Source organism: Sarcophilus harrisii, chromosome 2, assembly GCF_902635505.1.
Source record: "Sarcophilus harrisii chromosome 2, mSarHar1.11, whole genome shotgun sequence".
Taxonomy (NCBI): Eukaryota; Metazoa; Chordata; class Mammalia; order Dasyuromorphia; family Dasyuridae; genus Sarcophilus; species Sarcophilus harrisii.
The window spans coordinates 493,338,387-493,364,212 of record NC_045427.1 but is presented as its reverse complement, the minus strand read 5'-3'; the positions used below and the strand labels follow the sequence as shown (position 1 = coordinate 493,364,212).

Sequence of the window (25,826 nt, the reverse complement as noted above, 5' to 3'; positions counted from 1 at the left end):
AGAATACACACTATCATTAAAAGACTTACACATAGTAGGCATTTAATAAATCTTACTGAATTAAATGATTATTCTTATCACCTACCAGGATTTACTCTGAGTTTGGTTCCAGCCCCAAAGAATAGTCTGTTGTTAGTTCCAGTGTTACACTATGATAAACTCGATAACAAAAACTTCAGGTTGAGTTTTCATTTCGTTCTTACTCTTCATCTCTATTTAGGGTGATTCAGGTATGTCAAAAAGAACAACAGAATGAAAGTCCCATTAAGGATCATTCATTTGTGGGTTTATTGCTTAATATTTCTAAGCTTCAGCTTATTCCATTGCAAAATGGAGATAAAGAATGTTGTCCTATCTATCTCCCAGAGTAGTAATAGAAAAGTCCTTTTGAAAGTGATTTGGGTTCTCCTAAAAAGTAGGGGACCTGGAAAGAGGAAGGTTTGAATTAAATTTCTCCCTTGGATCTTTACTATGTGACTCTGTGCAAGTCATTTAGCCTCTTTGGACCTCAGTTTCCCCACTAGTAAAATAGAGTTAATAAATTAGGTTGTTATGAGGATTAAATGATATAATATTTGCAAATCTTGATTTAAAACCTTTAAACCATTGTTAATCTTAAAGGCTTATTAGCTACTATTATTGCTACTTTCACTTGTGTAGTTTTATGCTAAATGGCCTTGGGTGACAAGGATTCAAAGGAAGCATCATCTTATCTCATTGATTTTAGGTTTTTAAAACTGACTAAGAAGAACAAATGAAGACCAAAACAAAGAAATGCACCAATTGCTATGGAAGTCATATCCTATTCTAGCCCAGATCTGATAATGGAGATGTGGCTGGTCAAGTGACCCATAAAACAGTTCTACATTTTTTGGCTGGTACCAGAATTCCTAATTTAATCTTTGGAAAACTCATGAGAGCAGCAGGGATTTTGAAGAGCTTCTCCAAAGAGCTGTCATATCATTTCTTTTGACTAAAGTTATTAGGCAATTCAAAGGATCTACAGATTTGCAGAAGGAAAGGTGGAAAATCAGGATGAAGTGATAGGAGATCTCATTTAGAGTCTCTTGGAGTAAAAACATTGAAAGAACTCTATGTTCATGAGTTTGTCACTAAGGACTGCATTCACACACTGATAAACTCGAGCTCTATGTGTAAATGTGAGTCCAAAAATTCATCTAGTACTTGTGTTCTGATGACCATTTACAAATCTCTCACTGTTAGAATACAAGTGAAACAATAGTAAGGGAAAAGAGGCCTGAAATAAAGACTGGGGAGTATGATCCAGTGGAGAGAACACTGTCTTTGTAGTAAGAGGACCCTACATCTTATACTTATGAGCTGGGCATCTTCGGCCAAATCACTTACCTAAAACTTAGAAGAAGTGAACTAGCCAGTCTCTAAGATTCCAGCACTGCATCTATAATTCTATGACATGACCTCAAAAATCTTGCAACCCCTTTGACATTTGGGGAGACCTTCAGTTTACTCATCTGTAAAAATAACTCTAAGGTTCTCTAGGGTCTCATCCACCTTTAAATCCTATGATTTTGTGAGATGAGTTGGATCAGGACTCCCATCAATTAGTATTTAAAAGGCCAAAGAAACAACCCCATCACCATAATTTATGAAATATAGCGCTGAGGAATTAGCTCAAATGATAGAGCATTCAATTAGCTTATGAGAGGTAATGTCTGGTTGCCTTCATTTTCCATTTTTTATGGGACTTTACGTGGTTGTTGTTGAATAAATGTCTTATTGAAATGAATGAATGGGGGACTCTTAGAGAATCAAATGTTAAGCTAAAGAAAACAAATTCAGTAAGAGTTCTTATTTACAGTAAGAAAAAATATAAAGAAGATTTTAAATTCCTTTTAGACTTACTTGGTAGGACAGTTAGAGATGTCCCACTCCCAAAAATGAGCTTTTCAGAACTACCCACTTCTCACAGTCAGTAGCAGCTTTACAAAAATGTGTATTGATAGTTATCTCTAATCTATGTCTTCAGAATTTAAGAGCTTGCCAGGGGGTTTCTTTTTATTCTGAGCTTAGAAAACATCCTAGAAGTCCTTGAGTCCCATAATAGTTTAAGGAATCTCCAAATCAGAGAGTTTTAGGATAAAATAATTGCTAATCATAAGATAATGCTTCCGTTTTGTAACTTTCTTCTTGAATATCAGGAATCAGACCTTTTAAAGAACTCAAGGAAGACAGAACTCAAATTCTCAAATTCAAATTCTATTTCAAAATTGTTAAGCAAAAGCAATTGTCAGGTAGAATTAATTCTTAAAAAAAAAATAACAGGGACATTCCTGCTAGTTCTTAATCTGATGAAGATTTTAGTGGCATTACTAATTTTTTTTTTTTCTGTAGAAGCTAAATTTGAAAGATTTCTTTGGTTCTGTAATAAAAGCTTAAGTTGGAATTGGGTGTTTTGCAATCTTCTCATACTTACAGAGTCTAACTCTGGAAAGGGTTCCAGAGCCAAAGATAACTTTGTTTCCTTTTTCACACAAAGACAAAGTTCTCTATGAAAATAGCCTGAGGGACCTCACTTAAAATTTTAAAACAACTCAGACCTTAGAAAGTGTACACATGATCACCTCATCTTGCTTATTAGAACTGGCTGATATTTTGCTAAGAAGCACAAGACACAATGATTGTGGAAACATTTAGAAGCCAAGATGAAAAAAGACCAGTTGTATAACTAACCTCTAATGATTATGGAAGATTTGACTCATAGCATATTTTCTTCCTTGGCTAGAAGAGATTTTACAACTCTTTAGTGGCAAAGTATCCCCAAAGTTTGATATGTCCTTCCTTTTAGGAAGTGCTTGCAGATTTCCAGCCAGAGATCTTCATCCAAGTGCCCCCAATCATATATTTTTAGATGATTTCCTTCAACTTTCAGGTCCTGAAAGAAGGTATTTGCTTTCTCTCATCATCTGTTTTTAACCCATGGGAAACATAAATCCTGCTTAGACTGCTGGAAACATCCCCTGGAAAAATAAGCTTGAAATAGATCGCTTCCAAATAAGTTGCATATATTTTGTCCCTGTGACTATTAATTTGAAATCACTCTTTTTTTCTATAAACTTCTTTGCATGCTGTGAATGCACTTCTTACCTTGAAATGCTTACAACAGCATGCAGAAACGTGACATTTTCCTTGCTTATGCTAAGTTTGTATCCAGACATTGTTCCCCGAAGAACACTGATGATTTTGGATCCTGCTATGGGGAAAAAAAAGCCTGGGCATCCTTTAGTTTCCTGGCCCCACAGCTTTGCCCTGCCACTGATTTACCACATAATCAAGGGCATGTTTCTGGCATACATTTTCCCCATTTATAATCTAGGGAGAGAAATACTTTCTTCTCTGATGATTTACCTGGAGGGAGGGGTATTTTCCCTCTAACACCTAAAACTGCTTTGTTTAGTTTCTCTGAAAGATGCCTTCTGGTAAGAACATCACATTACCCTTCCTGTTAAGAGATTTCAATCCTCTAAATTCACAATCCTTGCTCTTCTAGTTTCGAATAGAGGGGAAAATATCTCTCTAGGATATGATTGTGGTTGAGACAGATATGAAATCTGAACTTGGAAAACTTTCTCACATCTCATTTTTTTCCCATTTGGATTTTGCTTTTCTTTCCATATTATTTTGAAGCTGTCTTTAGTTACAAGAGTGGGCTCATTCAAATGTTCCGTACCATTCCTTTTGGGTTTATTGTGTGCATTATGTCTATCTCCCTGTGCTTTGCATGCACTACTGTTCATTAAAACAAAATAAAGCCAAGATTCACTTACTTGATTTCACAGTTAACTTTGTTCCCTGCCCAAAATGCAATTGATAAGTTCCAAATTGTAGTTCCACAATGATACCCTACTTTGCAAAAACTAACTCAACCTTTCCAAGTGAGATTTTCCCCCCTTCCAGTGAGATTGTGTCTTCTCCCTAGAAATAGGGAGCATTCCTGATGCATAGTATTTAATTCTCATTTTCCTGAAAATTCCTTTGCTACCAGAAGACAGAAAAAAAAAAAAACAACAACAACAAAGAAAACCTCCACAGCCAACAACTAAAACCAATTTTGAGAATACATGCTTTCTAGATACCTCTTTATCTCCCTTGATTTCTGCCTAAAGCTTGAGATAATTCAAAGTAAATTTATCACATAAGATGAAAATGCAGAAGCAATCATTCTACTCTAATACGCTTCTCTTCACATTTGTAAATAATTGTAGGGGCAAAACCAAAACAAAACAAAAAACAAAGGCAACACCCAAGCACTGGTCAAAAATAATCTTTCATTGTTGTGAATATTATTTTGAGTTTTAAGTTTTAAGTGTTCAAGACTGGATTTCCCCTAGAAAAACTTGGGTTTCTGACCTGTTCTAATTACCAAAAAGAAAAGGTAATACGTTTTTGTAGCTATACCATATGCAATCTGGTAAAACCATGGCCGATTACACAGATCGCCTGAAAGTTAACTGTGGTGTATAAAACAGGAATTAATAACCTGATTTCCTAACCAAGGATAAAGGACTTACTGTGTTTCATAGTAAGACTGACTATCATTCTAATGATGAGCTTTTCCATCAAATTACCAAATACATTATTTTAAGTCATAACAAAAAATACTTTCATTTTAAAAAAAAATGAAAGTTCTCCCCCCTCCACTTCTTTTCCTCTCCCTAATGTTTTCTGAGAAACATAGTCCTTCTCACTTCTACATCATCAAAGTTTCCAGGTGACCCTTTCAGATCATGCTCTGCTGGAGCAGTGGAGAGAAACTGAGATTAAAGGCTTTAATTAAGAGATGCCAGACATGTGTAATCTACTGTGATTCTACCAAATACTTCTTCATGAGACAAAAGTAGGAAGAACAGAAATCTCTTCGGATGGTATCAGTGAGTCTAAACACAAAACTTCTGAAAGCACCTGATAGTCATTTCTTTATCATCTTCTCATACCTCAAAGGTTTTCAATTTTCTCTGAAATCACCTAATTTTCCTGCTCTAATATTTTCTTCTTTTCTCTACTCACTTGGACACCATTCTAGCTCAGATCCTCATCATTTCTTCACTGGACTATTGTCCAGTACCTAATGGACTCTCTGCCTATACTCTCCCCCTCCTCCAATCTATGTTTTAGATAGCAGTAAATATAATCTAAGTCACAGATTTGACCCACATCATTTCACTGCTCAGCAACTTTCACCAACTCCCTATTCTCTCTGGCTTAAAATACAAACTTTTTAGTTTGCCATTTAAGGCCTCAGGATAGATAGGTGTTGAAGTGGATAGAATGCCTGGAGTCAGAAAGACTTATCTTCCTGAGTTCAAATCTGATCTCAGCTTCATAGTAGCTGTGTGATCCTGTTTGCCTGTTTCTTCATCTATAAAAAAACTGGAGAAGGAAATGAGATCTCTCTCTAGTATCTTTATCAAGAAAACCCCAAATGGGATCCCAAAGAGTTGAACATGATTGAAAAATGATTGAATAACAACAAATTTAATGCCTTTCATATTCTGACTTCAATTTACTTTTCTAGCCTCATTTCATATTATTCTCCTTCATGAATTCTCTATTCTTGACAAGATGAATTACTGGTTTTGTCCTGAACTGAGTCAACACTTTTACCCTTATGCATTTGCTCAAGTAGCACTCTCTGCCAAAAACACAAGCCTTCATCAGAGTCTCTCAAAATCCTCATTTCAAGCATTAATCCTTGTACTAAGCTCTCCCTGTTAAGGATCCCCATTATCCTCAGATTATTTTATAATATACTTATCTATCTACACATGGCATTTCTCTCCCTTCCCCCTCCAAAAAGCTCTTTGAGGCCAGGGAATGTTTTATTTTTGTTTTTATATTTCCAGCAACGAATATTAGCCTATACAAATAAGAAACTGCACAAAATGTTGATTTCTTTGAATAGCATCTATCCCCAGTTCCTAGCTTTGAGAATCTACCCTTTTCTCTTAGCCTACACAAATGTGGAGATTTAATCCAAGTCTCTATTACAGCAGTAGATAAAGAGCCAGGCCTGAAGTCAGGAAGATGAGTTCAAAATCTAGCCTCAGATACTTACTAGCTGTATCACCCTGGGCTTAACATCTGTTTGCCTCACTTTTCTCATCTGTTAAATAATAACAACGCCTATGTCTCAGGATTGTGGTGAAGATAAATGAGATAATAATTGTGACTGCTTAGTACAGTGCCTGGAACATAGTAAATGTTATATAAATGTTAGCTGCTGCTGTTGCTGCTGCAGGTACACCAGTCTGCCCTTCCATCAGCAATCCTCAAGTAGGGAAATAATAAAAACAGCAACCATATTTTACCAACCTCTCTGTACATTTGGTCCTAGAGACAGAGGTTTAAAGTAGGTGATCTCCCACCTGTTCTTCTCTAATTTTTCTGCATAGTATATTAATGACTGGTTGACTTACTTGGATTGACAGTTAGACTTGTTCCAGTCCCCCAAAAAAGTCTTTGGTTATTGTTTACACGGTGATAGGAAACTTAACAAAAACCAGGGGTTGGGGGAGGGCAGCAACCTGCCACATGACTATTTTTTCCTTCAGTGCTGGCTCCTGCATGGGGGACACCCCAGGAAGGAGCCTCAATGATTGAAACAGCTGTGGCCATCATGCTGATGTGGGGACTGATTCCTATCCTGGAGCAGGATTAAAAGAAAAGGCATTTATTGCTTAATCAGAGCTCCAAGACCATTTGTTTTATGGTCAGTTCATGGTTTGTTTGTAATCCCTTTTTCTTTTAAAATTTTATTTCTCTCTTGATGATCATGTGATACTGAAAAGCATTTTAAACTGGTCTTCTTACATCTTTGGATCCTAGTAACTTCAATTTACTTTTCTCTGCTAAATTACTCAGGCCCCACATTTTCTCCCAGAATCACTCAGCTTGGGGCTCTGATTCTCTCATTCATTTCTAACTTTTCTCATATCCCTAGCATTCCCCTATTGTGTGAACTTTCCACCCCCAGTTTTCTTTTGTTCTCTACCTCTCCTTCTGCAGATACTAGGAATGTGTGTGCATGTCATAGAATAAGCTCTGTGCTCTCTGTTCTGTCTGTTAGCCTCATGCTGTTTTCAGTCAGGTTCTACCTCCTTTAGTTTTCCCTTGCCTTTGTTCTCAATCTGTTAATAAAGGCTCTCCATTCCTCTAGCTTTGTGCACCTCCACAGCAATCAGAATGCTTCAGACGCCCCTTCTCTCCTATCTCAGGAGGACTAGCATCATCACCACAAATAGCCTTTCAGAAGACACCCTAGGAGACTGACTTACTTGCAGAAACTGTTAAGCTTGAGCCTTGCTCAAATGTCAGCTTGTCGTTATTATAGGACACACCGCCACCCAACCCTTTGCAAAAATTAGCAGTGAAGTGACACATCAGAAAGCCGCCTAGATCTCAAACCCTAAACTCCTCCCGCCGTCCCTGCTATCTGCTTCTGCTTCCCTTTCCCATATAGGTCTGCTCAGAGAAAGTTGGCTGTCATGGAAAGAAAGCACATTGTCTTCACGGTCCAGAGCCGGGGATTCTGATTCTAAACCTGATCCTTAATAGCTGTGTAATCATGGGGAAATGACTTTATCTTGGGATCACTATCACTGACACCCACATGAATCAACCAGCAGTACATATATTTATCACCCATTCTGGGCCAGCACTGAACTAAGCAAAGGGGATACAACAAAAGGATAAAAAAACCCCATAAAACAACCCGACGTTAAGGAGCTCATCTTCTAAACAGGAAGACAATATACACATATATCTGTACTCATAAGATAAAGGTCGCGGGATTTCAAGCCGGTCCTCTGTCTCCAGAGGGATGGCTCTTTCCACTGTGGATCTCATTGCATCCTCAACATTATGAGACCAGTGAGCTAGGAGCTCGTACCTATAAGCGGGTGTTCCAGGAACCCGCCTGTTAATCCGTGCCGCGGAGGGACGTGGGAAAAGCGTTTGAATCTCATTATACTTCCTAGACAGGCTGCGGGTTTTCAAAAACATCATTCCTCCGCAACTCTTCTCCTCCCCCCTCCGTAATTGTCCTCCCATCCTCACAATATCCCCAATCTACATCTCATTTTCATATCCCAGCTCTCATTTGGATGGCACCGAGTCCCTCAGGCACCATTGATCCAGCCCTCCCTGAGACAGCATATGTTCAGTGAAACGCGCCGTGATTAAAGGACTTGGAAATGCCAGAATCTCAAAGGCTGCGCTCCTCGGCCCCTCGTTCTTTATCTCCGGTCAATATGTTGTTCTCATTTGTCTGGCTAATGAAGAGCTGACCTTTCTGCAGCGGTGGGTGCGTTCTGCAGACATAACAAACACTAGAGAGCTAGCAGCAAACGATCAGGGCTGAAGGGAACTTGTTCTTTTCAGGCGTCCAGGTGTTTAGTTAGAAAGGTTCCCCGGACCAAATGTCAGCCCCTGGCTTTCCGTTCCCAATTGACATGGTCTTCAGAGAGAAGCTAATCCGGCCAACATGCCCTGGGCTCGTTGGTACCACGGATCAAGACTCATGAGAACTGTGTTCCAGTCCCAGCTGTTACTTTTGTAGCCTGTGTGACCTTAGACAAGTCATTTACCGAATCAGTCATAGAATATTTAAGAGTTGAAAGGGAGCTGAAAAGGCATCTATTTAGTCCCACTTATATAAGATAGCTCACCACCTTTAGAGGCAGCTTATTTTATTTTTTGGCCAGCTCTAACGGTTAGGGTTTTCTTGGCTTCCAGTATAACTAATGTGGCCTCTTTGCATCTTCCACTATTTGCTCCTGTCCAGCCATCTGGGGCCAGATGGAGCAAGTCTAATCCTTCTTGCATGTGACAGCTCTCCCTAATTGGTCCCTCTGAGCTTTCTCTTCTCCCAAATAACCCACTCAGTTCCTTTGAGCAATTTTATCATGACAGAGGCTCAAGGACCTTCACCATTCTGGCTGTCCTCCTCTGGACACTTTCTGGCTTATCCAAGTACTTCTTAAATTGTGATGTTCAGAATTGAACACAGCACTTCAGTTGAAATCTGACAAGGACATCAGTTTTAGCATTTTTCTTTTCTGTGAATGCATCCCATGGCTGACTTGGCTTGCCCTTGCAGTCCACTAAAACACCAGGATCTTTTTCAGAATTACTTCCATCTGACTATGCCTCTCCACATTACGCTTGTGAAGATAATGTTTTGTATCCATATTTAGGACTGCATTTATACCTATTAAATTTTAATCTTATTAGATTCAGCCCAATGCTCTTTTGGATTCTGTCCACACAGTATGTTAGCTATCCATCCGCAAATCAGATGAGCATAGTCACCTATGACTTTATCTAATCCACTACTATAAATATTAGCAACACAAGGCTAAATACATACTTCTTATCCCATTGATATGAAACCATTAATAAACTCTTTAATTCTAACCACTGAACCAGTTTTGAATTCATCTGATTGCATTATGTTCTAACTCATGTCTCTTCATCTTTAACCTCGATGAACCTCAGTTTCCCCTGAAGGACTTGAAAGTACTTTCTGTGACCTTCCCACTTCTTGCAGTATAGGCAGTGTGTCATCTGTCTAATCAATAATGCCCTGGGAATGTGGGGAGGCAAGTGAGAAGGGAAGAATAGGGATTCCTAAGCAACTGGGGCTGGCTCCCCACCCTTGGAAACTATGACAAGGCTCCATACCCTAAACTGAACACTTGGGAAAAAATGTAAAATATGCTATGCAAATATTTACTGGAGAGCCAGCTTCAGCTCTTCTGCCATCTACCACCCATCCCAATTTGACACCAGGTTATCAGTCTTCAGTGAAAGAAAGATATTTCTCTTTTTCTTTTTATAAATGGGCTTTCCCCTTTCTGTCTCAGACTAATTCCAGTTATTTTTTATACTCATGGGATTTCAAAATTCTCCTCTAGTTTATTTCAGCTTACCCTATTAAGGCTCCTGTGAGTGGACCAGAAACTTCAATAGAGGACTACAGTGAAACATTCAGAAGTAGAGAATTTGCTTTTTTCTCTCCATCCTCCCAACTTACTTGGTTTTATGGTTAATTGTGTTCCCATTCCAAATGTCAGTTTCCCATAGTCATTCCTCACACCACAGCAGGGAGCTTTACAAAAAATGGCAGAGGGAACTTGAATCTTAAAAGCCAGTAGTCAGCCAACAGAGTTTCCATCTCTTCCAAAGAAGCCATCAGCAGTGGCAGACACACACACACACCAAAGCCCAATCAGCCCACATCTTCCTTATTTTCTCTCCTTATTAGCACAGAGAACTGTTATCACACGGAAAAAGGCACTAACCATCATATCCGGGTGTCTTTGAAGTGAGTCACATTCCTTTGCCTACTAGTTTCAGAAATAGGGAAAAGACTTACTTCTATTCTTTCTTTCTCTTTATTCTTAGAGGATCCTAATGGATGTAGTCATTTGGGCAAGAATGGGGCTTGCAAGGAGATGTTAGGAAAGGGTGACTGATGGAAGTTGGGGAATCTCCTTCCCTGCAAATCTGTGAAAAATAATCAGCATATGTCTGTCCTGATTTAGGGACAACTTTGCTTTGTAGAAAAGGTATAGATTGGAAGACTGTTAGAAAAGTAACCAGAGTAGTCAGAATATTGGAAAGAAAAAGGAGATATTTTGAAGGAACCATATTACCCCCAATTAGATGGTAATCCTCAATTCATAGCTAATTAACAATAATAATTTAAATATTTATAAAATGCCTTAGTGATTTTTAAAAATACAAAAAAATTATACAAATATGATTTTATTTGATCCTCCCCACCCCTTTGCAACATAGGTGTTACTGTTATTTTCATTTTATAGATGGAGCAGCTGAGAATTAAGTGGCTTATCCTGGGTCACACAGTCAGCAAAGGGCTGAGGCCAAATTTGAACTCAGGGTTTCTTTACTCCAGGTTCAGCATTCTATCCATCAAGTCACCCCTCTGCCCTGGTGAGCTTGGTATCAAGGCTCACAGATCTGAAGTTGGAAAGAACCTTAAATCAAATCCAATGCCCTTATTTTAATGATTTGGAAACATAGTCCCAAGGAAGTGCAATTACTTGCCCAGGGTTTTCCTATGGATCAGAGCAGAGAGGGGCATAGTCCTCTGAAAACTGACCTCCTATTTAATTTGGGGGTGAAGTTCCAGGGGGTCTAATGAGCTCTCTTGGGGCACTTACTTGGCATGATTGTTAAAGTAGTCCCTGGTCCAAATTTCAGATTCCCAAAACTGGCACCAGAAGTTAGCACTGCCCCAGACACCTTTACATAAACTCCTCAAGAATGCTTTGACTCTTACAGTTATCCCCCTTCTCCCACAACTGGGGAGGAAAACACTGAGCTAATGGGCCCTTAGATGCTGGGGATGGAATGAGTTCTGCCAAAAGGGTCACAGGGAAGAACATTGTCACATTTGATTGTGTGGTGCTTCCTTTATCCCGGAGAGGAGCCTCCATCTGTTCCCATCTTCCCTCGCTTCTATCTGGGGGTTTACCGAATTCACATGTTGAGCATCTCTCTCTAAAGGTCTCATTTCCATTTTACAATATCGTTTTCAGGACAATTTCTCCTGTCAGTGTAAGATGTGCCCTTCCCCTCATCCGTACCCTGAAGTGTCACAGGTTTCTGATGACAATGAATCCATGTTAAAGAGAGGGGGAATTTGGAAGCTTTGTGGTGGCTGAACAGAATGGAGGAGATTTATTCTCTCATTGCATCAAATAATCTCCTCTCCCTAATACTACCCCTGCCCCCTCATTGCCTGCTCCAGTGCCAGAAATGGGAGGTAGGTTACATTTCATGGATCCTTTCATGCTTATATGTTTTTTAGTATCGGTCTAGTTCAATCAGCAGAAGGCTTTTTTTTTTATTACACTACCATCTCAGAGAGCTTTACACACAGCATTCTATGGTGTCTCCTAACTTCAGATTCCCTGACATCAGAAGATGTTGGCTGGGGCTTGTCTGCCTCTCAGAAGGGTCAAATTAAAGTGACTTAGCAAGAAGACTTTAGAGTTTTATCTCTCAGACTTACCTGGGGTCACTGTCACTTTGGTCCCACTACCAAACACAACCTTTGTTGTACCACTAGCATCCACAGTCCCTGGAAGCTTTACAAGAACCTGAGCTCCCCCAGCAGACTGTTGCCAACCAAACAAGCAAATGAATGAAAAAATAGGCTGACTTGTTATTTGACACGGTCTTGCCAAACTCTGGATGTTTGGGCCGAATTCAACTTTTACATTAACAGGATCATTATTATTTCCAATTGGATCCAGTTAAACTACTTTGACTGAATTCGGACCTGGATTCTCTGCTCATGACTACAGGCTCATTAATAAAGGGTCAAAGCCTCACCCCACTTATCTACAGCTTCCACGAAGGGGAATTACCTGTAGTTCTATCTCAGCATTTTGTCATTTTCATAAAGCAGGAGCTCATTTTCCTGGAGCTGTCCGACCACTTTAAGGGTGGACTGCTGTGATTCAAATGTGTCTCCTCACCTCTTTCCCTTAGATGTTATTCATTGTCTGCACAGTCGCCCCCGGCACCCCCCCCCCCCCCCCCCTTTCCCATCCACTACAGCGCTTAATTAAAGACCAAATTGCCTGCCCTCAGCTGAAGCCTGCACACAATTGTGCCCCTAACTGTTGCCTTGGCAATAATCTCAGCCTGCAAGGAAGGATGGGAGGAAAGCTGAATCTAATCATGTATCAGATGGACTTTCTCTCCCCCACTTTCACCTCCCCTTTAAGCCTTTGAATACTGAAAGGAGCCGATTGCATAGAAAGGCTGAAGCCTATTAGTGTCAAAAGCATTGGCTGGAATGGTGGGTGGGAGCAAATAGGTATTTTTCCTTTCATATTTAGAATGACTGTTCAACTCCTTCTCTCCCTTGATGTTAACTTGTAGCTATTGCTTCACTCCATTATTACAGAGACCATTCTAAGGAGCTGGAGATGTCCTGACTCCAGATCAGGGCATTTCTGAATAAGTCCACTGATCTCTTTCTGCCCCTGTGTTTTGTGCCTCGATTCCCGAGAGTTGGAATGAACATCTCAGGGGTGAATTAATTTAGCAAAGCCCTGGAGACTGTTGAATTTATGGGTTTTAACAACATTATGTATTATTCATTGCTGCTCAAAGCTTTAATTTTTGCTGCAGACGTGTGCTGATCTTACCCCTGCTGAGAAAGACAATTCTGTGCATTATAACTTCATAGCTAATCACATGCTGTGTCCTTTAGGCCTATGCTTGCATTTCAACTACATGGATGCTCAAGACTGAAGAGAAATGAGTAATGTTTGGGGCAGCTGCTTTCGTCCTTAATCGCCTGCTCCCCCCTTCATTCTCCTTGTGACCTCTCACTTCTGCATGGAATTACAGGGTCACACAGATACTGGTTGGATTGCATCTCTGGGGCAGCTCAAGCTGCTGTTCCTCCCTACCTAAACACACGTTTTACTCTCTCCAGATTTCAGAATGGAGATCTGGATCATTAAAGCAGTTTGCAGCCTTACCTAGCTTTCAGTTGTATTGACTCCATGCCCTAGTTTTTTGTTGGAACACTTTCCCGCTTTAGGGGGAAAAATATGAGGAATATTATTGATGTTTTCTAAGAGTTATCTATATAGTTTCTTCCATTTACACCTCTATTTATTATTAGGTTTCCCCATTATCATTTTATAATCAGAAATTCCCATTTACAAGAATTGCTGATAATTATCACTTACTTTTGTAGAATACTTGTGACTTTTTTTTTTTGAAGCACTTTTTACCTCTATTATCTAATTTTATGGGTAAAAGGAGGAGGGGATAAAGGTATTCACAATCTGATATCCTTTGTATCTGCAGAGAAAATTGCATTGATATTCAGTACTTCCTCTACCTTATATCAAATGTAGCTTATAGCCAAAGGGGAGACCAAACACAGTTACCTGGGTAACTCAGGCAAAGCTAGGGTGTTTGTTTAAATTAGCCAGGTAGCTATCTATGGAGACCAGATCAGAGCTCAAAGTAGAGAGATTTCTATTATTAGAACTTTGGGTTCTGATTTGATAAACATTCCTTCAGAGAGAAATGGGTGAAAATAAAAAGAAGAGGTATATCTTCAAGACCCTCAGTATTGGTTAATTACATCATGGCATTCCAACATTTTAGACAATGAATTTAGGGGATTTAATATCAATGTCAGGAGATTTAATTTAGCCCAATGAATTTGCATATATACAACATGCCAATTTTCTTTCTATCTTTTGGGCAAACATTTCTGGGTTTAGTAAAATCCCTTAGGAGTCAGTATTCAAAATTTCTTCCTTGTCCCAATAATCTTATTTAAGATGGATGACAGGAATATTTTCAGCTGAAGCTAATTCAGTCTTTGTAGCAACCAAGTTCTAATTCCCCAAGATGGGGGAAAAAGCAGATCTCCAAGTGGCCAAAAAAAAAAAAAAAAAAAAAAAAAATCAGATTTAGAAGCTAAACTAAGGTGTTTAGAGGTAGCAGTGGTTTAGATATGAGGGAAAGTATTTTTTTTCTTTTTGTTTTCATTCTTTCAAACTTACCTGGTTTTACAGTTAAGATAGTTCCTTTTCCAAATGTTAGCTTATTGTTGGAACTCCCAGTATACCCACATCTAAAGGAAGCTTTACAAAAACAGGTAAGGTAGCTCTTCTCAGTTGGGGGACCCCTGCTGTTCAACTTGGTCTTGAACTCTCACCCTCAATCTTAACTAAGGTACTTGGCCCAGAAAAACTCAGGACCCTAAGTGGCTGGGCTGACTGCTGAAGAAAACCGAGTTTCTATATGGAACAGTACCTTGTTTTACGAGTAGCCTGCTGCCTCATTTTGGGGAATCCATTTGTTTTTTCTTACTTCTCCTAATTGCCTTTCCCTGGCTGGTACTCACATCATTTCTACTTTATGGCACGTTGGGGGTAACTATTTCCTGGCTTTTTATTGAAATTGCTCTCATCATCTCACACGATTCTGGTTTACTGGAAACTGATTGAGAAAAGGGAGGAAAACTGGGGATTTTAATAGTCCAAGGTTTAAAGAATGTTGCTTGGGGGAGGAGTGGACATTTTTTTTCTTTCCTGGGTTAGAGCAAAGGACTCAACTGTATCCTTCAACCAGAAGGTAAGAAAAAGAATTAAATAACAAGAGAAAGGAAGTATTTGGTACCTACAGATAGTTTAATCTGTTCCTACTTACTTGAATGGACTATCAGAGTCACCCCTTGTCCAAATATCAGCTTTTCTCCAACAAAGCCTTCTTCACACTGTCATAAGCAACTTAAAAAAAAAAACAAAAAACTTCTCTGGATACCCTTCACCATGTTTCCCTCAAGTTGAAACTCGCTTCCATCTCAAAATTACCTTGTCTTCCTGGGAGAATAGTCCTGATCCAACTAATCAGAGCCTTAGGAGAAAATCTCTTCAGACCAAAGCAGTATTGATTAGGAGATTAGTACAGTTACCAATATGCACCAGAGTTCCTACTCTTTCACCTATTTGACACCCCAATTTTTAACTTTCAGGATTTTAATGTCTCCCCCCTCCAATTATAGGCAGAACTCTTCCTGTCATAATAACTGATAATCAGAAAGGATCTGGAAAGATCCTAGGTCTCCCTGTGGGAAATTGAACTCCCATTCTTCCTAAATTTACCAGCCTGAATTCTAGGGCTAGGCCCACTGGGGAACCCAACCCATCACCGAAAGACATAAAGATTAAAAGGCAATATGGAAAATCCGGGGGAAATCCTGCTGTGAGAGCTGGGCTTGTCCTTTCACACTTACTTGGCTTTATTTTCAGGCTGCTCCCTATTCCAAATATCAGCTTATTGCCAGCACCTGCCACTGTCATGGGGTGCTTTACAAAAAACAATTACAAGAGCCCACCCAGCCAGATGTCCTTTGAGCCTTAGAGCTGACACCATTTCCTCACCTCTGCTAGGGTGATCTGATCTAGAGAAACAATTTCTAATGCTATAGAGTAAAGAGGATTAAGAGAAAATCTGTTTGCCTATTCTCCCATCTCTTTCTAGCTATTTATAGAAATATCTCCTTTAGGGTTAGAGAAATGGTGCCAAGTTTCTAATCTCTTACTATTGGCTTGCTTGCAGTCACATATTTACAATCTAAATTTACATCTCATTTCCATTTGCTGAAGTTTTTAATACATTTTGCGATTACTTCCAGAACACTTTGTATAATGATAAACTCAACCTAAATGAAGATATTGCAAGGACTTTGGAGGGCTTGTATCTAAAGGGCTCTGATTCTTTACTACTCAAAGCTAAGCAGGCTAGGGCTGCAATAGGTGTGCTTACTCTCACAGCCCCCTTGACTCCCAAGGGGCCATTTCAGTGAAACCCACCTTGAGGAGTTGATGTCTATAGTTTCACAGTCATCATTATTGTTTCTAAGGATTAATTTGGATTTCCTTTTAAGCTAGTCCCCAAATGTCAGCCTCCTATCATTCTGGCTCTTTCCATTTTGCTGACAAGGAAAGCTTAAGATAAATCTCATGAATGCTTTTTTTTGAATTTCAACTTGGATTTCTTTTCTATGCCCATTTTAGGGAAAAAATGCACACAAAAAAGGAATGACTATAGTACCTCCAGGAGGTACTTTCATAGAAATTCCTTTGAGGATTAAAAATAGAAACTCAGTGGTGTTTGTTTTTGCTGATTGCTACTTCTAATACTTAGGAACTATAAGAAGCAAATCTTATTTTCATAGAGGCACAGTATCTTAAACTGGGAATGGTTTCAGAGCCCAGTTCTGTCCAACTATTTTACAGGTGAGGAAATTATAAAGAGACTTATCATAAGATTTAGAATTAAAAGAAGATTTGGAGATTATCTTATCCAACTCGTCATTTTATAGATATGGAAACAAATCCAGGATGCTGAAGTGATTGGCTCAAAGTCATACAACATAATTAGCAGCCGATTTGGAATGAGAACGAAAGTCTCCTGAAATGTAGAACAAGGCGCTTGTTGCTACACCTTCAAATCCCTTTCTCAATTCTTGGTCCAAGGATTATTCTCATTCCTCAGACTTTTCTCATTTTTATAAACTAACAAACATGCAATAATACATTTAAAGGCATTGAGTGAGGAGCCACTGAAAAGCTACAAGTGTAAGCAATTCTTGTAAATGGCTTGACCAAAAGAGAAAAGTACCAATTGCAGCTGAATTTCAAATAATTATAAGAATGGATATTTTTTTCCTTTAAACTTACATGGTTTAACAATCAGAGTTGTACCTTTCCCGAATGTGATCTGATTGCCCATATTCTTACACTCTGCAACAGAGCTTTGCAAAAACTTTGTTTATGCACTCCATCCCTGTACAAAAGAGATTCACTCCATCATCCTTCTGATACAACTGATTCTTTACTATTCAGGGACTTTCAAACTAGTTTAAGCCACTCCTTTTTTCCTACCTTGAAATCACTGTCTCTCTGAAAAAGTCACAGAGGGAGGTTTCTTGGAGGACATCTCGTACAACCTATACTTGAATAGAATACTTGTGACTATTTTAGGGGGCAGCATCTTTACCTCTATGATATTATTTCATGGAAGAAAGAAGGAAGAAAGAAAGAAAGATCATGGATTTGAGCAAGTGGGTACGAGCCTTCTGCTTAAAGACCTCTAGTTATGGAGAACCCATTATATCCTGAGAGAGCCCATTCCACTTTTAGACATCTTTAGTTGATGATAAATATGCCAACAGTTACTCATAGCATTCCATTTTAGTAGTTACCACTGGGATTAGTAATCCCATTTTATGGAGAAGATAAGAGGCTCAGTGAAATAAAGTAATTTGCAATACAAAAAAACTACACTGAGTAGAAAACAAATTTTTAAATGCTTGACCTCAATACCCCTTTCCATGGACTTGTAAATTGATAAAATTCATAAAATAATAAAATCTCAAAGATCAAAGGACCTGAATAGTTTTGTCCACCTTCTACCAAAAAGCATAAATTTCTTTCCCAACCTTCCTTTATGATCTAGAGCCATGTTGAAAACCAAAGTGGGAGACTCAGATATCAGGGTTCCAGAGAGGATTTGGGGATAAAGACTGTTAAAACTTACTTGAGTTTACTATCAGCCTTGTCCCTTTTCCAAAGTTAGGCCTTTGATAGCCAGACTGAATATACACTACCACAAACTGCTTTACAAATATTGCCAAAGCATTGCAACCAGGTGTCTTGTCTCACATCCAAGACAATCTTTCCTCTATGCTTTACCAGCAAAGTTACAAAGGCATTGTTATGGAAGAAACAAGATTCCATGTGATGAAATAATTACCTGGTTATTCCTGCTAAGGGAAGAGTTAGAAAAAAATTTTTAATGGCTAATTTTTTTTTGTCTGGAGTCTCATTAGATGCCTGGCTTTCATTTCTTTTGCAGATGTTTACTTGAGCAATATTTAAGTAGACACACACAGTATGCTCAGGCATGCATATATCCATTGTTCTTGAAACCATTCAGGTAAGAAACAGATGCCTGAAGAAAGAGGAAACTGGAAGGCTTCATTTTTCTTGAATATAATGATATAGCTTGAAATTTCAACTGTATTTGAGTTTTGGTTATTTATTTTCAGAAATAAAGAATATTTATTGAGAAGAAGAGACCTCAATAATTCTTATTGCTTATTCCTCTATCCTTTGGCAGTAATAAATGACAACTGTCCCCAAACAAATGGAGATCTGTTTTAGCCATAAGAGCACATTTCCCACTTTGGTACTTGGCCTTAGTCAAGGATTTTGTGACCTTATAGCCAACCTTTTGATGATGAGTCTTTCTGAATTTAGGTAGGCTTTTCTTGGTAATTTTCAGTTATAGAACCTTTTCTCACTTTTATATGATCTATTAGAATATGTTCTTTGCTAGTTCTTTCTGGAAGCCAAGACCTCTTCCATGCTGTATTGAAGCATTAGGAGGAGGACTTTTGTGTTCTGTGTCTCAAACAAAAGGAAATTCACTTTATTTCTAAGAGTACATACATATCATGGTTTGCCATATGAATGTTATCATAGTATCTGGCACTTAGGAAGCACTTAAAATGCTTTTTCATTCATTCATTCATCTTTATTTATTATTTTTTTCTGAGGTTATTGGGGTTGCCCAGGATAACACAGCTAGAAAATGTTAAGTGTTTGAGGTCACATTTGAACTCAGGTCCTCCTGACTTCAGGACGGATGCTCTATCCACTGTGCCACCTAGCTGCCCCATTCATCTTATTTTTAATGTTCCCATAAAAATTAATTTTTTCTTCTCTCTAATCTAAATGTTTCATTATATTTTAAGACATTCCTTTTATTCTGTTTTCAGATGGATACTACTTATCCACTTTCCACTCATTCATTGCCTTGAAGACTTTAGAGCTCTCACTTCCTTTTTTGTTTTTTCTCAACTAAATAGTTTCAGTTCCTTTAATCATGAAATGCTCACATTACCTACTGACAGAGAAACTGAGGATCTTTCCACAACAATGGAGACTCTCCGAAGACAGGAATTCTCACATACAATTTGTTTCTACAACATTAGGATAGTGCCAGGCACATAACAGCTTGCAAAATCAATGCTCATAGGTTGCTGAATTGGTGGGACTGGGTCCCATACATCCTCATGTACAGGATCTGGATCAAGTTAGAGCAAGGGTGGGAAATGTCAGGTCCACAAGCTGTAGAAGGCTTGTGAAATCATTTGATTTGGTTCTGACACTGCAATCTCAAACAACGATGAGCTGAAAGCTAGATACATCAACCTCCCAGTGCTTGAGTTTTTAAGTTTATAATTTTGTAGGCTCTCAAGTGATGTTGTAAATAGCCAAACGGCCCTTGGCAGAGAAAAAGGCTCCACACCCCTGGTATAGAGCAAAACATAATCGTTGTTCAAATTTCAACAACAGGACTGGGTTTTATCATCTGATTCATTTCCCAAAGGCATTTCTTAAAACAAAGAGCAATTAATTTCAAAAGGAACCAAGGTGAACCTAGAGATTCCTCTGCTTAGGATGTACTTTATACCTCCAAATCTTGTTTCAAGTGAACTTCTTCCCTCATACAGATAAACTAGTAGGAATGTATGGAGGCAATAAGCCTCATTATAGAGTAATGCTTGTGGTCCTTTTGTGTTTCATTGAAATAGAAAAAATTTAGGGAAAAAATTCAGATCCTTAACCTGCAGCATGGCTGAGCCTCCTCACATAGAGAATATCATTGTGCCAATTAGTTTCAAAGATATTGGCATTTTTTTTGGTCTAGGATCCAAATCTATATTAATATACATATATGTAAATTGCATCACTCACTCCTAAATTACATTCAAGTATGGGGACTGTGTTTCTGATCCACTTACCAGGACTCACTGTAAGGTATGTCCCCTTTCCAAATGTCAACTTGAAACCAGCATCCTGATTAACACTATGCATAAATGCTTTGTAAAAACCAATGGTGACTGTTTTCACTTAGCCCAACTTTATATTCTAACCCAAGGTCCAAGATTTCTCCTGACCTGTCATAATCTAGGAAAAGGACATCAGATATCTTCCTGGTGATCCAAGGTTTCAATTCTGATAAACATATCTCAAACTATCAAAATCTAAGGTAGATTGTGCTTCAATCTACGAAAGACTCAGATCACTAAGTGATAGAGAAAATGATCTCTATCACAGTATATATTTATCACTTGCAATAAAATGCTTCTGAAAATCTGTGTGGGTTGTAGTCTTCATAATAAGAATAGAATGTATGGCAAAATTGAACTAATCCCTTCATTCCCTGCCTCCCTCCCCTTTTGGATTCTGTCTTTATTCAAGAATCACCTAATATCACCTACAAGAGATCTTTTCAAATCCTCCAATGATTAACATATTATTTCACCTCTGAAATTTCTTACAGCTACTTCGTACATATATGAGTATATATATATATATATATATATATGTATGTGTGTATGAATACACATATATACATTGTATATACATATGTATATATATTTATACATATATTTGCATGTACTTATCTGTGCATATACTATTGTTTCCCATAAATAGAATGTAAGCTCCTTGAAGGCAGGGTCAATTTTCAATTTATGCCTTTGTATCTCCAATGCTTGATTCCCAGGAGATGTCTAATAAACACTTGTTGAATTAGATTGAATTTTGCTAAGGAAACAGACCCAAAGGGTGCAATGACTTATTTGGCCAAGGCCACCCAGGTAATAATTAGCAGTACTCTTTTTAGTCTGCCTCATTGCTTAATTGTATGTTGTTTTATCATTTACCAAATGCTGTGACTTATATTATCTCATAAATGCCTCTAGTCAAGGGGCCATGCCTGTTTAAGCCATGCCATCTAGCACCAAACACTTATGCAGGAATATCTAATGATCATGGCCACTACCTGACAAGAGCAGCTTTATCTTCTCATGCTTTGTGTCATTCCCTAAATCAGCTTAAAGATTGCTTTTGTCCCCAATTCAAGTATCTGCAGTGTTACTGAAGCAATTCACCTGTTCTCCTTGCCCACTTTTTTTTTTCTCACTAGATATACAGTGAATTGTTTCTGTTCCCTTGGGAAGTCAACAGTTCCTTGCCAAACTCTCAGCACAGAGTGGGCAGTGTTTGGAATACTCCAAACCATGCTATCATTAATATTAACCACGAAGAGAACTAAAATGCTATCCATTTTTGACTATTAATATGATGAGAGCAATGAATTATAATAGCCTGAAACTGTCTTGGATTTCAGAGTGTGTCATTCATCTTGTCTGAACCCCAAATTTTTCATTTATAAAAGGACAGGATTAAGTGAGATGATTCCTAAAAACCATCTAACCCCCCAGGTATTTTAACTCCATAATAGAAATGGAACTCAAAATATCATCGTGTGTCTCATTGTGATGTCTCTCTCAGCCTTGGAAAGACTGTGTGCTATTCCTGAAGGAGAGGAAGCTCAGATATGACTCAACATTTGACCATGAAGTCAGAGTTTCTAAATCTATTACATCAGGAAAAATACTCAATTTTGTTTGGCCCCTTCTCTAACATTCAAATCCCAAAATAAACAAATTTGTTCTTCCAGTTTAAAGATAGTCACTTACTAGGTTTTATTCTCACCACTGTTCCAATTCCAAATGTAACTTTTCTGTTTCCTTCCTTCCCACAGAAATTAATCTTTTTACAAAAACTATAGGCTCCCTACAAACCAGAAGGAAGGTGGTTTCTTCTCATGGATAAGTGGTATTCACATTCAGATAAGAATTACTACCCTCACAGTTACTCAGGTCATTGGTATAACCTAGAGATATAGTTAAAGTTGTGGGTTCTGGACCCAAGCTTCTTATCCAGTCCCATTGTCAATTGTGTTCCTTTTCCCAAAGTGAGCTTCTTGTCATTCATTTCATAGTTCTTGGGGCCTTTACCAAAACTCCCTGATGCCAAAGACAAGGTCCTATTAACCATTTCCCCCAGTCTGGTAAAGCCTGTGAACCTCTTCTCAAAATAATATTTTTAATGCACAAATTAAATTACATAATATGACAAAGAAAACGAATTATATTGAAAGTTTTCAAAATATATAAAAGAAAATTCACAGAACTCAAGATCAGTATTTGAGCATCTCTTTGCAGACCTATAGGGAAAACCATATTTCAAATAGGGACACCCACAGGCCAAGGAATCATCTGGATTTACTATATTCTGAAAGATTCAGATCTTGAGGATGATAGCGCCAACCTTACCCGGTTTTACAGAGAGCCAGGTTCCTTTTCCAAATTTGGCAGCGTTGTTGCCTTGCTTCACACATTGCTCTACTCCTTTGCAAGAACCTGCATGGACCTAAGGACATAGTCCCAAGCTCTAAGCTTTGAGATATGTTCTCTATGAAACTGAATCCCTAATTTCATCTTGACATTAGAGACATGACCCCGAGGGATCTCATGCCAACTGCCAGGAAAACCTATTTCAATAATTCATAATTTTTAACTAGCATCCCCCCATGTAGTTATATGACCTGAATTCTAGTCCTGCTTCTGTTATCAATGACCCTGAACAAGTTAATTAACCTTGTTAAATCTTAGTATCCTTATCTGTAAAATGGGGTGATCACATTATATTTACATTCTATACCTCCAATAGCTACTGTGAGGAAAAAATGAGATCATGTTTACTGAGTACATGGTAGCAATACTGACCTGCTTTTGAAATCACATGACAAAATGTAAAAAAAAAAACAAAACACTGCGAAAATCCTGGAACATTAGACAAATGTCAAATTATTAACGATAATAATATTAATAAAAGAATAACAATAATAAATAATTACAATAAATATTATAACCTTTGAGAGGCACTGAGAAATCAATGTGAGAAAAATACTCTCAGGAAGGCAAATGTGTCTTCCTTCTCCTATCCCCTAAGTATTAAAATAAATGTTGAAATTAAAACTGAAATTGTTTGTGGATTGGCTCTTGTTTAGGATTATTCATTTCATAGCAGACAAGGTCTCTGAAAATGAACTATTCACTCAGCCTCATACTTAACTGCAAAGGCAAATCTATTTTTGTTCTAATCATTAGGCTTAAAAACAATCCACTCCCCCCTAAACTAAAATTCCTCCCCAGTTCTAAATAGTGAAAGTCTTTCCCCAGGGGGTTGATTTCTGAAACTGACCCAAGGATATTTAGGGAAAAAAAGTTAGGAGACTAAACAGACTCATACCTAAAGAACTGTAATTGTACACATATTCATCTTCCTTGCCTATTCTTTGAGGAGCTGTTCTAGCTTTTCTTTGATAACATTTGGATGAAAGAAGAATAATTCTGTCAGGTATTACTTACTGAGAATCACATGTACTCTAGTCCCAGCTCCAAATGTTAGTTTCTTATCTCCCTGATTCCCACAGGAGTGAACATCTTTACAAAAACAATACACATTAATTTAACTTAAGGAGATATAGTTTCAATTTTGCCCTATAGGGGCAGTATTTACTGTTAGTCACTCACTAGTTTTTCCAAAGGGGTCCTCCATTTTATAGTATGGAATGGGGGGAAGTGAAGAAATTTCAGGCCAAAAGGAGATCAAGTAAGATAGTAAAATGTTTTCACACTCTACGAGATTTTTTTTTTTGGGTCAAATTGATATTTTCCCCATAAGCTATTTTTGTTGATTTGCCTTTATTGGAGATAATGATAGCCAGCTCTTAAGTTGGCATCTGGACACAAGCCCTCAAGCTCTGATGAGTCTGTAATATATATTCACTGGACCAAGAAATCATTCTGCTCCTCAAATGAAACTGCTATTTTTGCCTCTTACCAGGAATCACACACTGAGGGAGGAAAACGCTAATGATGTTCACAGATTAGATCTGTAAAGAATCATAGAATGTTAGAGCTGGAAGAGACCTAAAAGATCATATCAATTAAAAATCTTAATTTACAGATAAGGAAAGAGAAGCTAAGAAAGTTAACTTCCTCAAGATCATAGAGGTCATAAGTCAGAATTCAAACCCATCTCCTATGACTGCACATTTAATATTCTTTCCACGATAAAACAGTTATAAGCCCACCTGGTATGCATTTAACTCCCTCCGTATTAGCACAAGATGCAATTTTCAGGTTCTTCTCACTGAGTATGGGTTCATTTTTCATTGCTTCTGATTTGGAATAATAACTGTCTTCTGTCTCAATTTTTCTTTAACCCTAAGAAGGGAAATGGATGACCTTCATGCATTCTTTCCAAAGTTCCCCATGACCCCCGGTTCCTCTTCTGTAGGACAATTTTCTTCCATTTTGTCAGGGTGCTGCTCCATCACCTTAAAGTCACTGTTTTCTTCATTGCTTTGCACTAGGGTCAACAAACCATGTGCCTTTGGGCTAGGCAGAGAAGCAGCTGTCAGCTGTAGACCTAGAAGGTGAAGGGAAGCAGAAAGAATAGACTTTAACTCAAGTAGCTTATAGAGAGAATTTTCCCTCTTTTGACCTACTTTCTGTACATCAACTTGCAGCTCATATGTCACCTTCTACATGAATCCATCTTGCATTTCCCCAAGAGGATGAAACTTTTTCCCTCCTCTGAACTCTTGTAGCATGCTGATGGACCTAACACTCTTCCTTGTGCTGCAGATTCACAGAATTTAAAACTAGAAGGGACCTTAAAGATCATCTCTTCTAACCTTTTCATTTTAGAGATGAAAAAAGTGAGACTTAGAGAAATGAGGTCATGTACACAAAGCAAAAGTGATAATGCATAGTAGAGCTGTGATTCAATCCTAAGGTTTCTGATCCCAAATTCTATTTCTGGCTTTGTTCACCTTTTACCTCAAACCCCTTTACTTGGTAAATTCCCCAAGGACAAAGATTGTGTTAGTCTGATAACTGTTCATTTCCCTGACAGTAAATTCAACAGAAATTTTTGTTGTTCTTCAGTCATTTTCAGACATACCTGGTTTTTCAGAACCCTATTTGGAGTTTTCTTGCAAAGCCCCTGGAGTAACTTTCCATTTCCTGCTCCAGCTCATTTTATAGATGAGGAAACTGAGGCAACTAGGGTTAAGTGACTTGCATAGGGTCATACTGCTAATAAGTGTCTGAGGCCAGATTTGAAATCACAAAGATGAGTCTTCCTTGTTGAAATTTTCTTGTGGAAGTTAACCTTTCAAAAAAATTTTTTTTAATTAAGCAGCCACTGTGTTAGCTACTGGGGAAGATACAGCTATAGAGAAAATTTGGCCCATAATCTCACTGAGTTTACAGTCTA

The 25,826-nt window shown here is 38.2% G+C and overlaps 1 gene segment (V, D, J or C); it reads right to left on the bottom strand.

Annotated features, from left to right (window-relative positions):
- The window catches only part of LOC100935636, a 91,408-nt gene extending 66,231 nt beyond the window's left edge, over positions 1-25,177 (bottom strand). Inside the window, 1 exon segment of the C gene segment in view lies at positions 10,073-10,234. Coding sequence covers positions 10,073-10,100 — 28 coding nt within the window.
- Between the last annotated feature and the right edge of the window lie 649 nt (positions 25,178-25,826).